We start from the raw sequence: 18,664 nt of genomic DNA on the forward strand, positions 1-18,664 counted from the left end.
GTGGTAACAATCAGGGATACCAATGGGTACCTACCAACAAAAATACCTCAGGCCACGAACCTACGAACAAGAAGAGAAAGTTTTGGAACATGAAAGAGCGCCACCAATCTCAAGGATACACTAAAAGACAACAACCTAGGGCCGCCCCTACCATTACAACAGCAGTCATGACACATGCCTCGACACTAGCCACGCGGTCTGCCACCCAAATGTCTGCCAGACCATATGAGGGATCACTCCCAAAGTGCAACAAATGTGGCTTTCATCACCATGGGGCTTGCCGGGAGATGCACTGTAAAAACTGCAACAGGAAAGGGCATACCGTCCGTTTCTGTAGGGCCTCGGCCCATCACCACCCTTCAATCACCTGCACCAAGGTAGGCCCAGTATGCTACCTATGTGGTGAAATGGGACACTTCAAGAGAGAATGTCCAACTGAGAAGAATGCCGAAGGAACAAGAGGAATGTGATGAATACACCAACAGGAGCAGCAAGGGAACCATGTTAGGACTTTTGTAATGTTCCCAACGATAAAACGTTTAAGTACTATATGTTTGTAATGAATTTGGTACGCTTACTAAAGTAAACCTTCCTTCTAAAAAGTAGCTAAAATATTTTCTCTCTCCTACAAATCAAACCAAAGACATTCATATGTGACCTTAGGAGCATTACTTGTAAGTTGTGATGACCTTGTCCATACATTGGGGTTAATTTAAAAATCAAAATACTAAAGTCTTGAAACAGATAATTCCATCCTGATTCCGATTCCATGTCTAGTATTAGGGGTTGAGTGGGGTCACCCACTCGACGATTGCACGATATCAATTTACATACGACGATCATATACCGCTCGATCGTAAGGAGACCTGTCAGGAATCATGATATCAAGTATCATTACTGGCTATCGAAAACACACCCACTACTAGTGCTAGACACTGTGGTATGAATCATCTGCAACAATCATAACATTTAACAAAACGGAACACACAGAAAAGAAATACAGGACACTCTATCACTCTAGTGATCTCTTCCTTCGAATACAACTTATCTCATGTTATCTAAAAAGATATTGTTGTCGTTATCCAATTTTGATTGATATAGCCCTCGTTTTCCCGATTAAACGACTACAAAAGGGCTTTTCGCCTAACCCCTGAATATCGAAACTATCGTCTCTCATAAACATCCAGCACGGACCTTTGGGTCATCTCTCGTTATGAAACTCCAAAACACGCACCAAAGGAGTGTTATACTTCCCAAAGCCCTATCACAAGTATTTACAGGAGACCTTTCGGGAATGTCATGCATACAACAGACAAGGTTCAAGCAAGGAAGCTTGGGATGGATACAACCAGGTGCGAATCTTGCCATGAACTTCAGGCCAAGGTTGCCCAGAAGGACGAGTGAATGTCCTACCATCCAAAAAGGCCTAGTTACGTAAACCAAACCCACATACTTCCTATCGAGCTACAAGAACTGTCAAGTCAAACCTGTCGAACTACTCAACAATGAAATTGAAGAACCAAGCTTCTCACCCTGGAAAACTCTGGTCTTATTCGTCAAATAGAAAAGCAAATTGCTCATAATTTCATCGATTTCAGAGGCCCCGACAACATCTCCAATAGAAACCTTTACTATTTGCCTCGCCTAGACGAATAGGCCGACAAACCGCAAGGAACGAGGTACCCTTCAGGAATTGGACCTGAGATCTGAATATCACCAGTCACGAGTATTGAAGAAGGATGACCGAGAACAATCCTCCAATTTCGATGCAGACGCTGAAAGTTCGTAGTGATAACCCTCGGATAGGACCAAACCCACTCGTAGGATTCATGAAAGTAACAAATAGGATATACCATTCTTGCTAGGATTAGTTCATCATCGTCATTACAAATGACTTACTTATCTACCCTCGTAGTAAGAAGGAAACCAAGGAGAGCAGCTACAACAAACCACGAAAGCATTACGATCAGAGAAGTATTACCCAAAGTTCTCTAGATACGAGTTTTGGAATTGAGGAGTTCAATTCTCAAGACACATCGTTATCAAGGTGGAAATTCATAAGGACCCTTTCAATTGATCAAAACCGTTGAGAAACAGTCAGCACCGAAGGCGTTAGCAGGAATACGCCAAAATTTTGGGTCTCACTGACCTACCGTCTTAGTTCCTTAGGAACTTCTCGAAAAATACAGACCCCCCTCCCAACTTTGACCCTAAAGGGAGCAACCCTTGACAGGAAGAGAAGCAAGAAGAAGAAACCTTTAGAACTCCATTATAACCGACCAAATTCCTCTAGAAACACTCACTCTGGGAAGGCTTAGTACGCTTCGGAAAGCGTGGAAAGCCAATACCCCAAATAATTGTGTCTTTCGAGATTCTTGTCAGAATCAGCCCTGTAACTCGCTACTTCAATCTACTCCCGCGAGCTTGGTAAAGTGCGCCCTACCCAACACGTCCCAAATTTACAGGAAGTATCTATCCGACGAGACTCTATCAATTCCCCTCGACGAGATCGAGTTCCACAAGAGCCTCACCTTCTTGGAAGAACCATGGTGACCATGGATCGAGGTCAAGCGGATGAAACAACGCCACTTCCCATTAGTGAAAGTTCGCTAGAATACTAACCAAGGACGTAGAGTCACATGGGAGCACGTGAGTCAGTCGATTAAAAAGAATCCTCACTTCTTGGCTTGATTATTCATGCCTACTCCTTGCCTAAATTCAAATTTCGGGACGAAATTCCCTCTAACGGGGGGATGATGTGACAACCGTCAAATTTCGGTCAAGTCAAAGTCAACAAAAGTCAGCAAGTCAAACCGTTTGACTCAATTTGCCCTTGGGTACTAGAATTTACATTATGAAACTTCTACATAACTCTCTATTCTAATGAGAAATCATAAAGCAAAAAGTGCGAACACCTAGATCTCCTTAACCTAAAATTGCGGTACGTGGCGAGCCAAACCGATAAAACAAAGTTGCATACTCATCGGGAGTGTGTAAGATCCTTAAACAAGGCTTAACAGGGTTTACGAACCATGCATTGCGATGTCGGACACTCACAATTGTCACACATGGAACCTCTCTCAATCGTTTTCACTCTATCTCTCTTGATGTCAAATCTCTCCCAAATCTCTCCAAGTATGTGAAATCTCTCTCAAATATCTCTCTGTATGAGAAATCTCTCCAAGAATGTCAAATCTCTCCCAAATCTCTCCAAGTATGTGAAATCTCTCTCAAATATCTCTCTGTATGAGAAATCTCTCCAAGAATGTCAAATCTCTCCCAAATCTCTCCAAGTACGTGAAAACTCTCGCAAATATCTCTGTGTATGAGAAATCTCTCCAAGAATGTCAAATCTCTCCCAAATCTCTCCAAGTGTGAGAAATCTCTCCCAAATCTCTCTCAAAAGTTTCTCGTAACTTTTTAGAATCATTCGGGTCATTCCGACCCTTAACCGGGTCAAAAACGGCTTAAAACGGGGTAAAAACGAGAAAACAGGACCTTAGGAACCGAAACCCTTCTTAAGGAGCCGAAGCTCCTTAAGGCCGAAAGTACCCTGGACGAACCGAGCCTCTGTTGGCCGAACCCGGAGGACCGAATCACTGTAGCGAAGACCGAGTCTCGGTCTCTGTCTCTGTCGCTTCTCGCTTCTCGCTTCTTCACTCTCTGTCTGTACCCGCCTCTCGGTCTTTGTCTCTACCCGCCTCTCGGTCTCTGTCTCTTCCCTCCTCTCGGTCTCTGCTCCTTCTCTCCTCCCTGTCTCTTCGCGCCTCTCTATTCTCTTCTCCCCTCTCGGTTCCTGCTCTCTCTCTCTTCTCCCCTCTCGGTTTCTACCCTCTCTCCTCTCGGTTTCAGCATCAGAAGGCCGAACCTCGGCCAGATTTCGGAAATTTGTCACTTTTAGCCCCTTTTTGATATTTTTAACATTTTAAGCCCGTTTTTCGTGATTTTAAAGCGGGATTTTCTCCTGAAACTATATTTTAACATAATAAACTATAAATATTCATAATTTAAACATATTTTGATGAAAATCATTATCTAAATAATAAAAAATCAAATGGGTGAATTATTAAAGGTGGAGTGTTGACTTTGCCTTATCCAATGTCACAAGCAACCACCCCACACCCACTCTTTGACTAACCACACCTCCCCACCTTACCTAGGTCACTTCAATGTCCCTTACACTCAAATTACACTCATTCCCACGTTTTTAGAGCTGGAACAAACATCCTCTCTCCTCATTTCTCTCATTTCTCTCATTTGCTCTCAATTCACTAAGTATCAAACACCACTTTTCTCTCAAACTTTTTCCCCACCAAACTCGAGATTCAAGGCTGATTATCAAGTGTTCTTCCACATTTGTTAAGCATAATCCATTCTCCTTATGATGATCTCACTTATTTCCACTCAAATCATGGATATCTTACACAAACTCCATCATATTTGTGTTAGAGCTTCGAATCTCCAAGTGTTCTTGGGTTGAATACTTCTCTTCTTCAACACTTATCTACTGAAATCACTCAAGGTGAGTTCATACCCCTACATTTTCATGTTTTCTCAAGTTTTCAGGGGAGGGGGGAATACAAGTTAAAACACTAAGAACATAACTAAAATTTTCTAACAGCCTTCATCAGAAAAGTTCAACTCCATTCACGGACTGTTTTGGGCATCTTAAACATTTTTTTTTCAAAACTGTACAAGGTGAAAATAGTTCAAGTTTTTAGCTTTAAAATGACTACTTGCACATCTCCATGCGATTTTTCTACAATTTATGGTGATTTTTACAAAACTGCCTATCATTTCAAACAACAATCCGGACCAGTCTGTGATTTTGGACTTACTCACCCAAGTTGGAGGTCATTAAAAATCGTGATAGAAATTATGAGTAAACTAGAAACATTTTTTGAACTCTCAGAATTTACGGATCTAGTTTTCGACTTTGTATGATTTTTCCAAAACAGGGCAGAATGGCTAAAGTTAACCGACAGCATGTAAATATCATAACACTTTGTATTATGTTGAGCAAAGTGTATAATCATAAGTTCTAATTATTGAATGTGTTTCCTTGTTAGTTTGTCATCATGAACTGAAACTAAGTAATTCATAATAAATATTAATCATTCATTTTAGAACACGTATATTAAACTATAAAGGTATAGTTTGACAAATTCATAACACTAATACATTTTTATAAAAGAGTTCATACATATTACATACATTTTAGATAAACTATAATAGGTATAGTTTATGATACATCACTCAACACACTCGTACAAAAAGGGTACATTCATACAAGAAAGATTTATATTCACACACATTTCACGTAAACTTGTTAACCTATATTGTGAGACTCTCTCTCTCTCTCTCTCTCTCTCTCTCTCTCCCCGTACGTCCGAGTGCGGGATATAATTCTTGGTAGTTATAATCAGAATCTCCTTGAGGGAGAACGTGATACTTGTATATAGATCTATATTGGGTTTGACACCCCACACCTTGCTGCTAGCTACAGTGGGACCTGCAGGTCTACGGGTGACAAATGTCATTTTAGTTTTCGCGACGCCTGAGAACGTCGTGGCAGGTTCACATAGTCATAGTATGATTATAGCGACTCACATAGGGATATAACAATCCATAAGTTTACGGGATTTTATTTTTAAAACCTAAATGAGTTTTATGTCGATTTAAAATCACTTTTTATCTCTATGAGTACAGATATTACTGTACACTTTTGGTTTTGGTAGTTACGACTACACATCATTTGAAACCACATTTATACCTTTAAGTATGGTCAATACTTGTTATTACTCGGTCCTCTAATTTAGGACTACATATATATAAAGTATTAACAAACATGAGAACATACAGAAATTTCATTTAATTCAAACGCGTCCATGTCCATTTAAGCACATAACATTTTCTATTAATAAGAAAGGTTAATTATACATTTTGGTCTTCAGTCATAAGACTACATTACACAAATTTTAAAGAAAATATCGGATTTTCTGGATACATATTCTAACGCTTTTACAAGGAAAACGATTTACTTTTCTAACGAAATCTCTTATGAACTCACCAACCTTTGTGTTGACACTTTTCAAAACTACTTGTATTCTCAGGAATTCAGTGAAAACAGGATATCAACAACATTTTGAGGATGGGACGATAAATCGTCAAACAGTTCATTTTGTATCATAATGTAATTGATATGAATCATGTAAACATGTGCTTTGATGTAACGTTTTCAATTATATTTGTGTTGGTTGTATTTACTTTGAGCACTATTATACTCATTGTTGTGATACTCTACATGAAGTTATCCACCCCCGGACGTTTCCGCCATCCTTGGTTTGGGGGTGTGACATGAAGGCTCATTATGCATGTTGTTTGCTTATATGTTTATATGATATGGTTATATTTGTATGGTGTTAGTATTTTGGGGGTAACTCGCTAAGCCTTCGAGCTTATATTTATTGATTATTGTTTCAGGTACTTCTGATGATCACAGGAAAGCAAAAGCATGATCATACAACTCCTCATGTCTCATGTTTTTTTATGATTTGATTTTGGGGTACTCTGACAGTATACTATTTTGGAAACATGTTTTGTAATAATCTTGGTTTTGAAAATGTTTTAAAAAGTTAAAATTCGGCATGATTTTTATAGATGTTACAATGCAAATAAGAAAAATCAAAACTGATAACTAGATAGTTATGTTTCGAAGAGGTTCTAAAGAAATAGGAGATATGCAGAAATGCATGTTCGCACTGCCAGATAAACATTTGTTTTCTACAGTTTGCTGAAACTACATTTTGGACATCACAAGCAGTTGCAATACGAACAATGATGCTGCGAAGAAGTGTTATTCATACATGCTCAGATGGTACATAGCTTTTCGCAGTACACTTCTTAGCATCATGCCCAAGCTTTTCAAGACTCAGAAGCGAACACAATAATAAAGAGCCTCACACCTCAATTGATGCAAATGGGGGGGATTGTTGGGTATTTAGTGTTACATCTTTATTGGCTTTTTATATAGTCTATTTTGTATACGGGTTGGGCCTGTCCACCCGTGATTTATTTAGGGTTTTACTATTTAAGGTGCATGCATGCACCGTATTTTGTGATCGTGAATTTGCATTGTAAACCCTACATAGCCTCTACAGTAGAAGTTATTTGTCGATCTTCTGAGACTATAACTTTTAATCATTCAGCACATATTTGATCTTTATTTTGTGTCTCTGATTGTTTTATTTGTTTAAAACCTAATAGATCATACAAGATTTATTCTTATCACTATGTATTCGACCAAATGAAAACAACTATGAGTATGTTTGAATCCACTAACATCAATTGATTATATATATATATATATATATATATATATATATATATATATATATATATATATATATATATATATGTAAATTTCACATTTTGAACATATAGTTAATAAAAACAAATATGATCATGTCAATTACACATATGGTTAGACCATCCATAATGCATGGATACATGAAACAATTGAATAGGATATGATGTGTAGTTGATATAGGATGGTAATTTTCAATCCATTAAATATGTTGCATTTTATGCAGAAAAATTTCATTATTTTGAATTTTTTTTTATAAAGTCCTAAATCTTTTTTTTTTTAAATAAAAGTTTCATTATTTTTGGAAAACCACATAATCTATTATTTCCTATTGAAAAAAAAAGAGATTGTTTTGTTAATTTGGATAAAATGTTAAATAATCGGGATTTTTCTATTGTAAAAAAAAAAAATAAGACTTTATCAAAAATTTCCCAAAATAATACAACATTAGGGTGTTTGGGATTGCTTTAAAAACAACTTTTGGACTTTTTACTTTTAAAAAAAGACAAAAAAAAAGTGCAAAAGGTTTTTGTCAAGTTAAAAAGTTCTTTTTAAAGAGCTTTTGAGCAAAGGAAAAAAAAAATCTGTTTTTAAAAGTCATAAAAACATGACTTTTGAGACTTTTATATTTGGGTAAATTACACGGATAGTCCATGTGGTTTAGGGTAATCTGCATGTTTGGTCCCTAACAACTTTTTTTAACTCGGGCCGTCCCTACTTTTATATTTATGTTGCACGCTTGGTCCCTATCTGTCCTAAAAAGACTATTTTGCCCTTATAAGGATTTTTTACTTTTTTCATTTATTAAAAAAATAATAATTAAATTTATGGTCCCACCCTATTTACACATTCACCTCGTGCCTATAGCCCATGTGCAAACCCCAATCCTACATCCCACGAGATCTTCCTCATCTTTTTTTTTCTCTACCGGCAAGTCTTCACCACCATAGTACTCCCGTCATGAATTGATCCCCACCCAATCTCTTTCCTGCTCTAACATCGACATCCTCATATCACATTCTTCTTTCCCCGGTAACCCTCCGCCTCTGACGATTCATGGTATGTAGAGCCAAAGAAAACATAGATGATTGTTCCAATGGAACAACGACTGTTGTCTCTCCAAAATCAAATCATTAAAGGATTCAAATTACTAATTTTGAGTGAGTAAACATTTTAACCCATAACCACCGATTAGATCATTAAAAGATTTAATTTATAAACCTCCAAATTAAAAAAAACAAGGATTTAAAGGGCTCAATTTGCTAATCTGAACAGAGATGAGTTATAGGTGATAACTATATCCATAATTTTGGGCATCAAGAAACATCTCTTTTAAGCATTTCATCAAACACCTCTTGTGCAGCTCAAGTGGACTCCATTTTTTCAGCACCAATCACAAAGTTATATCCAGATTATAGTATCCTATATAATCAATACAACACCACACATCATGTACAGTTAGCTATGTTTGGCGGATTAGCTGAAAAGCTAGCTGTTAGCTGAAAAGCTAGCTGATAGCTGAAAACATAGCTGTTAAATAAAAAACTAACTGATAAAAAATAACGTTTGGTAAAACTAGCTGAAATATATAAAATTACATAAAAGGACATGTAAGAATATGTGTTTCTATAATTGATTAAGGCGTGTATTTGGAAAATTTTTAAAAAGCTCCTAAAAAGCTGGTCTAAGTAGCTTTTCAAAAAGCTAGCTTATCAGCTACTTTTTGGCTTACCAAACACGACAACATAAAAAAGCTCGAAAAATAAGCTAGCTTATCAGCTAGCTATGGCGCGCCAAACACAGCCTTAATACAAACACAACTCACACAAGAGACCTGAGAAAATAGAGAGAACCAATAACAACAGAAAGAGAATCACGGAGAGGGGTAGAAGAAAGGATTGGAATATGTTTTTTTATTCATATGATGTTACCTGGAAGGAAGTTTCACAGATAACACCCTCATTTCCGATTATAAATGTAGCTTTGTGGGCTCCAATGTTTCCGGCGATGGTTGGATCGACCAACATCACCGGTACTTCACGAGGTTGGAGGGTTGTAAGTGCGTTAGAAGGATGTGGAGCAGATAGTTGGCGGTGGCTGGTTTTCATTAAAGTTTTCCGAGAAGAGAAGACGGATGCAGAATCAACGATTGTATCTCCAGCAAGGTGTGAGGTTGGTTGTCGGTGGAGTCGGCGTTAGAGAGAAAAGATGCAGGGATGAAGAATTAAAGATGGGTGCTTTAGGTTTAAGTCTTTTTTTCTTTTTATAATTTGTTTTAATCTATTTATGTTATTTATATCAAGGTTGTCAAGATCGGGATCCTACCTAGGATCGATTTTGGGTTTGCAAGATCGGGATCGTAAGATCGGGATCGAGATCTTAAGATCCCACAAAATAGAATATAATTTTAATTTATAATATTTAATCATGAAAACTATTTCAAACATTTAGTTTTTCATTCAAAAGTTATAAAATCTTCAAAATATTAATCATAAATCACAATAAAAAATGATAAATGGTAGATTGGTAAAGGATAAAAGGCATAAAGTGGTAAAAAAAAAAAAAAAAAAAAAATCAAAGGAAGGTAGGATCGGATCGGATCTCGATCCTACGATCCTACCTACGATCTTACGATCTTACCTGCGATCCTACCCCAAATACGATCCTTTTACGATCCGGATCGTTTTTCATACCTAGGATCGTAGGATCGTACGATCCTACGATCAGGATCGCGATTTTGACAACTATGATTTATATAATTAAACAAATATATTAGAAAAGTTAGAAATTTTTTTATTAAGGGTAGTATAGTCATTTTATCTTCGACATGGACCAAACGCGTAACAAAAATATATAATAAGATCCATCCAAGTTAAAAAAAAGTTGTTAAGGACCAAACACGCAGATTACCCTAAACCACAGAGACCATCCGTGTAATTTACCCTTTATAATTTTAAAAACAACTTTTATCTAGCCCTGTGGAAAATACCCGTTACCCGAATTACCCGCCCGATTTTTTCGGGTATCGGGTAAATCGGGTAACGGGTAAATCGGGTAACGGGTAAATTTTTCCGGGTAATCGGGTTACCCGATTTTTTTGGGTAGGGTAAAGGGTACATGTTTTGGGATTCGGGTATACCCGAATTACCCGAATTATTTTAAAAATTCCTTTTTTTCGTAGAGCTTGTACGATATAGCAGACATTTGATCACGCTTAAACTATATCATTATTGTAAAACATAAATATATTTATTATGACAATACGACACTAACAATATTAAAAGTAATTTTTAAATATCATCACGTTCTTTAAAACTTAATTGTTTTCTTGATTATAGGTTTTATTGCAACTAACAAACTCATTATCTTAATGAAACTTCAGAACATGACAAAACTTATGGCTACATTTATCTTAAACATTTTAAACTTTTAAATTAAGATCTTTAGGTATTTGTTTTTTTTAACATCTTATTAGATTAGATTAAGTTGTTAAAAAATTACTTGATATCTCATGATTTATTGACTAAAAAATCTCAATGTTTAAAGCTTGAGTAACTTCGTTTATGTTTCGTTTGTTTATATAAACAAGACTAATAAAGCACGACATATTTATTTTATTAAATTTATTTTCAGGTGAAATTAAAAAAAAAATTATATATTTCGGGTAATACCCGAATTACCTAAACCCGACCCGATACCCGAATTACCCGAATTTAGTTTGGGTAGGGTAACGAGTAATTTTTTTAACATGAAAAAACCCGAATTACCCAACCTGAATTACCCAAAACCCGAAAAATTTACCCGTTCAACACCCCTACTTTTATCTATTTACCATCCTAATATATCTTAAACCATTAAAAAAAATCCTTTTATAAAAAGGATCTTTAGAGCTATTTATAAAAAAAAAAAAAAAAAAAAAAAAAAAAAAAAAAAAAAAAAAAAGTTATCCCGAGCTTTTTTGACAAAAATTGAAAACCCCCCATCCTCATCAATCCACATGTCTGGTTAAAGAAACATGGTTTTGGGGTTGCCCGGTCTTCCAATCTCTCTCTCTCTCTCTCTCTCTCTCTCGCTCGCTATTGGCTGTGTACCCACGAAAACCTCTCGTCTTCTCTCTCACACACATACACACACAGCATATTCAAATTGTATTGATCAGATTCGAAATCTTCCGCCGTTGATCACCGTCTCTGTCGGCCGTCACCACCTTCCTGTAAGTTCGGTCAAGCTTTTTTCTTTAGTCAAATCCAATTACTTGCTTTAGCTGCTGTCAAGTTAACCGTTTTTTTTTTTTCCTATTAATTTCATCAATTTGTGTTTTCTCAAACTCGATCGATGATTATCAGTTCGATTGTCCATCTTCCTGTAAGTTCAATTTGTGCTTTAGCAGTCGCCAAGTTACGAGTTTTTTTTTTTTTTTTTCATCAAATTGTGTTTTCTCAAACTCGATCGGTGATTCTCGGTTCGATTGTCCATCATAACCACCGAAAATTTGGGGTTCTATGATGGTAAAAAGGATTTCGCACAAGTTATCGTTAGATTTGGGTTGTATGTGGTTTTGAGAAGGAATCATACATAGAATCTGGAAAATCTGTCTCAACTGGACATAATATTTCCATTTTCCATCATATATCAACACCAGCATCAATATAAACTCTGAAATCAGAAAAAAAAAAAAAAAAAAAAAAAAAAAACTAACTATAATGAGGAAAAGGGGGTTGGTGGTTCTTAACTTCTCTTCTACTACAATTATGTGAAGCAACTAATAAGTTAACTGATATACTGTATCTATGTACAGATAAAAAGTAATCGTACATGAATATTTAGGAATAGGAAGGTTAAACACAGGACTTGAAGATCAAGAAATTTCAAGCCCTAGTGTCACACTGAGACAGAGACGAAGGGAAAAATGGCAATAGATCCAACTTCAGTATCTGATCCTGCTCCTTCTTGGTTCACTCCCAAAAGGTACATTCTTCATGTTTCTTCTCTTTTTGTCTTTTCACTTCTTGATCAATTGAGAAGAAATCCAGCTAAAACTAATCTGGAAATTCTCATAACAAACAGGTTGCTTGTGGTATTCTGTGTGATCAACATGGTAAATTATATAGATCGAGGAGCAATTGCCACTAATGGTGTAAATGGGAGCCCTAGAGTTTGTACAGAGAATAATGTGTGTTCAGATGGTAGTGGAATTCAGTAAGTCTTTTACTTCCAAGCATCTGATATTGTGAGTTAATTAATATCAGTAACTTTATAACATCATTTCTCTGATGAACTTTATACCTTCTTTTCTACAGGGGTGAATTTGACCTAAGCAATTTTAAAGATGGTATTCTATCTTCTGCTTTCATGGTTGGACTTCTTATTGCATCTCCAATATTTGCATCCTTAGCCAAGAGGTAAGTTGGTAATTTGTCTCTTTCTAAATCTAAAACATCACTCGATTGACAAAAATCACTGATATCTTTTTATTTTTTTATATTTTTTTTGTATATGAGCACAGTATTAATCCTTTTAGACTTATTGGAGTTGGATTGTCTGTGTGGACACTTGCTGTAGTTGGTTGTGGGCTTTCAGTTGATTTTTGGTCAATCACTATCTGTCGAATGTAACTTTACCATTTTACCCTTTCAAACACCATCAACCTTCATAAATTTTACATCTTTTTTTTTGGTGTAACTGAAATATTGTTGTCTTTAGGTTAGTTGGTGTTGGGGAAGCTTCTTTTATAAGTCTTGCAGCTCCATTCATTGATGACAATGCTCCAGTAGCTCAGGTTCTCTTTCTTACCTGCTAATATTATCCTCCACATTTATATATTTTCTGTTCATAAGTTTTTTATTTTTATAAATTTATAATTTCAACAGCTAAACTTTATATTCATTTTGTTTTATAGAGAACTGCATGGCTGGGAATATTCTATATGTGCATACCTACTGGAGTTGCTGTTGGTTATGTCTATGGTGGATTGGTATGCCACTATATTTCATATGACATGACATGATCAGATTATAAGATATGATAAAAGAAGCATTCTAGGGACCTTTTTTTATTATGAGGGTATTTATGTCTTTTGTACAGACATGTGAAATACAGTATAACCTGTTCTGTTCTGTGATGTGATGTGATTTATAGGTTGGAGATGGTTTAGGTTGGCGATATGCATTTTTTGGTGAAGCAATTCTAATGCTTCCATTTGCTATTTTGGGTTTTGTAATGAAACCTTTGCAAATGAAAGGTAAATTTAACAATTTCTATTAAATTACTATTTTATTAACATTCTTTTTTCACCATAGTTTACAAGTTCCATTTTATGTAGGCATGTCTAATGCTAAAATCATCCCAGGGTTGTTGAATGAAGAGTTCTCAAAGAAAGATTCTTCCAGGTTTTCTATAAATCAATATCGTATAAAATTTACATCTTTAAAACCTGATTTATATTATTTATTTTTACATTGGCATTTTTTTTTTTTTTTGCAGCTATGTTTCATATACTTCAAATCAGTTATCAAGATTTGGGCAAGATATGAAGGCTCTTTTGAGTGAGAAAGTATATGTTGTAAATGTTGTAGGTAATTAATTAATATTCTCAAATCTCAATTATTGTTCTCACTCAATTTATTATTTGCTGATTTTCTACTTTTTAATGGCTCCTTTTTAGGTTACATAGCGTATAATTCTGTCATTGGTGCATATTCATACTGGGGCCCAAAAGCTGGTTATAGCATATATCAAATGGTAACAACATTTTATATAGAAACCGAAATTGTTATGAAATAAAAAAAAAGTTTAAAAATTAGGCTTCCAAAGTGTTCATTTTGGATTTTTCATATTTTATAGGAGAATGCTGATTTATTATTTGGAGGAGTCACAATTATTGGTGGAATTGTGGGGACAATAGGAGGAAGTGTTCTTTTGGATCGTATGAATTCCACAATCCCCAATGCTTTTAAGGTACATATTTATATTTATAATTTCTTAATTAATAGTTATTTTTACCTTTTGAATATTTATATTATTTTTACCTTTTGCAGATACTTTCCATAGCAACATTTTTTGGAGCAGTGTTTTGCTTTAGTGCCTTTTGTTTCAGCAGTCTATACGTTTTCTTGGTTCTCTTTTTAATTGGGGAGATTCTTGTTTTTGCCACTCAGGTAAACTGTAATTAACTTGCTACGAATTTGAATTATGTTTATTTATTTATCATTTAGATCCTGATAAATAAATAAATAAATAAATAAAAACAGGGTCCTGTGAATTTTGTATGTCTCCATGCTGTTAAACCAAGTTTACGACCATTATCAATGGCAATATCTACTGTGTCAATTCACATCTTTGGTGACGTGCCCTCCTCGCCACTTGTCGGAATCCTACAGGTTTGAAAATTACATATTTATTTTTATTTATTTAATATTCTTCATTTTGAATTTTATCAGTGATTCCTAATAGTTTTATCTGTGACACTCACAGGACGAACTTAATAACTGGAGGACATCTGCTTTGATCTTAACTTCAGTATTCTTTTTGGCAGCCGGAGTATGGTTTATAGGTAAGGGCATATCAGTCTTTTTCCACAAATGAAAACATCTTTTTTTTTTTAGTTTAATGAATTGGTTTGTTTTTTTTTCTTAGGTATCTTTCTTCCTAGTGTGGATAGATATGAAGAAGATAGTGAGCATTTGGGGACAAGTGTTGAGCAGCCAGATGTGACACCTTTGCTTGATTCTAAGGTGGCTAATGGAGATTCTGCTTCTGCTTCACTATAAAAAAGGGTAAAGGAAAAGATTGATGGACTTGACACGTGGCAAATGTACAGTTTTGGGAAGTTATAAAACTTTTCCTTTTTAGGGGGTGTAACTGTAACATTACTCATACTGTGATTTACTACTCTTGTCTATTGTAAAATATTCCGTGGGTTAATATTATGTAAAATATCTGTTTTTTTTTTTTTTTTTGGTAATCATAGACTAAAGAGGAATTGGAATCTGTCTTGAATTGGAATCTAATTCAATATTTTGTTTGGTTAGCAGTAAATGGAATTTGAATTTAATATTATATTTTGTTTGGTTGACGGAAAAGGAAATTTGTATAGTGTAAAATGACAGAACTACTATTTTTGGATTTTGCTTACTTTTACTTTTTTTTTTTTATAATTATATGTAAAAATATATTATATAAATTATAAAAATAGTAAACGGTGGTGGTGGTGGTGGCGGCGGCGATGGTGGCAGAAGTGATGGTGGTGGTGATGGTGGTAATGTGTGGTGGTGATGAAGGTGGAGGTGGTGGTAGTAGTGACATCACTAGTGTTAATCGTAGAGACAGTGGTGGTTGTGGCGGTGGGTGTTAGTGGCGGCGGTGGTAGTGGTGGTGGTGGGTGCAGGTGGCGGCAACGGTGGTGGTGGTGGTGGCAATAAAGGTGATGGTGGTGACGATAGAGTTAGTAGTAACTACGGTAGTGGTAGGGTTTTGGTGTAGGTGGTAACGGAGGTTATGGATAGTGGTGGTGGTGGTGGTGATGGTGGTGATAGTAATGGTTGAACGATGGTGATGATGGTAACAGAAGCGGTGGGTGGTGGTGTAGAAGGTGGTGGCAGTGGCGTCGTCATTAGTGAGGATGGTTGGTGGTGGTGGGTCGGTGGGTGGGTGGCGGAGGTGGTGGTGGTGGGTAGTGGTGGCGAAGGTTGTGGTGGAGGTGGTCGCGAGTAGTGACAGTGTTTTTTCATATTTAATGTTAAAAATGAAAAGTGTAATATGGTAATATTCAACACTCTCATTTGAAGGAATTTGAATTTTCTTATTTTTTAGATGAAATTTATTTTCCCTCAATGGAAGGAAAGTTGGACATATTTAGGAATCCAATTCCTTCTGAAAACTTGAACCAAACATAGAAAAGCAATGGAATTAAATTCCAATTCCTTCCGATTCCAACAGATTCCAGCAAACCAAACAACCCCTAAGTAATTATGTGAAGATAAATGCAATGACTCCAAAAATGTAGCTAAGTCACCCACACATAATATATTCGTCAAATCAACTACACACAATCTACCAACTTTGTAAGAGATTTGACTTTTGAGAAGCCAATAATCAATCAGAACATGATGAGTATCTTCAAAAACATTGTTGCAAATTCGGCATAAAGCACAAGGAATGTGAATGCCACGTTTTAGGAAATTATCTTTCGTGGGTAAATGATCCAAAGAGGCTCTTCATCGAAAAGGTTCACATTTTTAAGAAGAATTTTATTCCATTTCGTTTTAGGGCTAACTGAAACTAAACCGATCTCATCAATACAGAAACGGACATCCTTAACAACAAACTCCATCCCATTATTAAGATCTCAACTCCAATAGTATGATCTATTAGAGAAATTAACCTCTAACAAAAAAAAAATTAGTTTTGAAATTGCAAATCCTAAGCACCACTTCGAGGTTCGATACATCAATCCCACTTCCAAGCATTTTCTGACCTCTTTGCAGCAAAACAATTAATATTTGTGTCCAAGAGAACAATTATAGGAAAACAAAATAAAAAGCTCCAACGTACAGTTTCCCACCCAAATATCCCTCCGGAACTTAGTGTCTCTCCCATCTCCAATCATCTTTCGTATCAGATTCAAAGAAACAACTTGATTTTTATGGAGTTTTAACACTAGAAGACCAAAACACCTTCATTTTTGAATTTATGACCATCATCCACAAAATCACCAATTCTATCATGTATGGATTGAATCAACTTCTCAAATACCAAGTACTCCCCTTTATTTAGAAGCGAGAACATATGACCATTTAACTAAAGCCATTTTTTTCTAATCCAGTTCTCCTCCCCAAAAGAAATTTACCCTAGCTACTTCCAAAATTTTACCAACCTTACAAAGCATTTTAAACAAAGCAAGATAATATATTCCCAAAGCTCCAAATATTGATCAAAGAAAATCTTCCACCAATAGACATCATTTTTACTTGCCATCCATTCAATTTCTCCTTAAACTTTGACAAAATCGGATTCAAGCTAGAAAGACAAGCCATACTAACTCCTATCAGAACCCCTAAGTACAAAAAAAGGAATTGATCAACTGCACAACCCGCAACATTAGCTGTGTTTTGCACCACTGAATAATCCATCTCAATTTCATTTTTATTGATTTATGAAGAGGAATTTGCAAACCTGATATTGCATGAAAACTATTAAAATCTTTACGTTAAGCCGATATCATTTACCAATAAACCGAGCATCTAAGAAAATGTTTTCAGAAAATAGAGTTGAGTTTTCATTTTCAATTTCCAATGAAAATTTTAGAAAGCGCATTTGGTTGATACCGGGAGAGTTTTCATTTTCCATCTTAGAACTTTGAAAAACTGTAAAAATCACTTTTCTAATTTATATACAATTTGAAAAACTGAAAATTTTCATTTTCTTGATAATTTTGGAAAGCTGAATGAACCAAACGGGTTTTCAAAATTTCCATTTTTATTGGAAAATTTTCCTAGAAAACTGAAATTTTTTCCACAACCAAACGCACCCTTAATGATGGAAGTGGGTGTTGTTAGTGATGTCTTCGATTTCTTATGGGTGAATTGGATGCCCCTAAAAGTCAACTTTTTTTATTTGGAGATTGTTGAAGAATAGGATTATGGTGGCTATTAATCTCGTTGCTAGACGGATGGTGATTAGATCATCTCTTTGTTACTTTTGTGGAGTCGCTGAGGGCTGGGGAGGGGGTGGAATACCTGTTCTTTGGATGTCGTTTAGCTTATGAGATTTGGGTCTGGTTTAAAATTTGGTCTGTTTTTTTATTTTATATTTATTAAGCCTTCTGTCGCAGATTGGTGCTTTTGGGTTGAACAAAATTAAGGTCAAGTTTAGGAGTGCTCTTTTTTGTGGTTCATTCGGGATTTTAGATGCAATCCCATGAAGGTGGCGAATTTTATTTATAAATCTAAGTTTCACTCATTAAATTGGTTTGATTGGTGTAGTAGTCCTAGTTTAACTTCCGTTCATATGTAACTTTTGCTAGCGTCTCACTAGTTTTCTTTTCAATATATTTTCTCCGTTCAAAAAAAAAAATTATGCATTTAAAAGATTGATACATATTTATAACACTAAATAAAATGTGGTTAGTTATATCAACCAATCTTAAAAAGTTATTATTTTTATGAACTCATACAAAATTTGTTAGGGTTTTATTTTATTTTATTTTATTATTATTATTATTATTATTATTATTATTATTTTCACATTTTGTGGCAGTAAAAAACAGAAAATAAAAATCATCTAAGTTTAAAAAAATAA

General features: G+C 35.3%; 1 protein-coding gene across 1 annotated transcript; it reads left to right on the forward strand.

Annotated features, from left to right (window-relative positions):
- The first annotated feature begins 11,357 nt into the window (after window positions 1-11,357).
- LOC145015270 (putative sphingolipid transporter spinster homolog 2) lies at window positions 11,358-15,318 on the forward strand. Its single transcript, XM_078973723.1, has 16 exons — window positions 11,358-11,579; window positions 12,165-12,334; window positions 12,434-12,565; window positions 12,667-12,768; window positions 12,873-12,977; window positions 13,070-13,145; window positions 13,266-13,340; window positions 13,505-13,607; window positions 13,689-13,755; window positions 13,850-13,941; window positions 14,031-14,107; window positions 14,210-14,323; window positions 14,404-14,523; window positions 14,617-14,745; window positions 14,840-14,918; window positions 15,002-15,318. The coding sequence occupies exons 2-16, from the start codon at window positions 12,276-12,278 to the stop codon at window positions 15,133-15,135; spliced, it is 1,464 nt and encodes a 487-aa protein (XP_078829849.1). The 5' UTR covers window positions 11,358-11,579; window positions 12,165-12,275; the 3' UTR covers window positions 15,136-15,318.
- Window positions 15,319-18,664: the final 3,346 nt, after the last annotated feature.

This window comes from Lactuca saligna, chromosome 9 (assembly GCF_052625555.1).
Source record: "Lactuca saligna cultivar CGN05327 chromosome 9, ASM5262555v1, whole genome shotgun sequence".
NCBI lineage: Eukaryota > Viridiplantae > Streptophyta > Magnoliopsida > Asterales > Asteraceae > Lactuca > Lactuca saligna.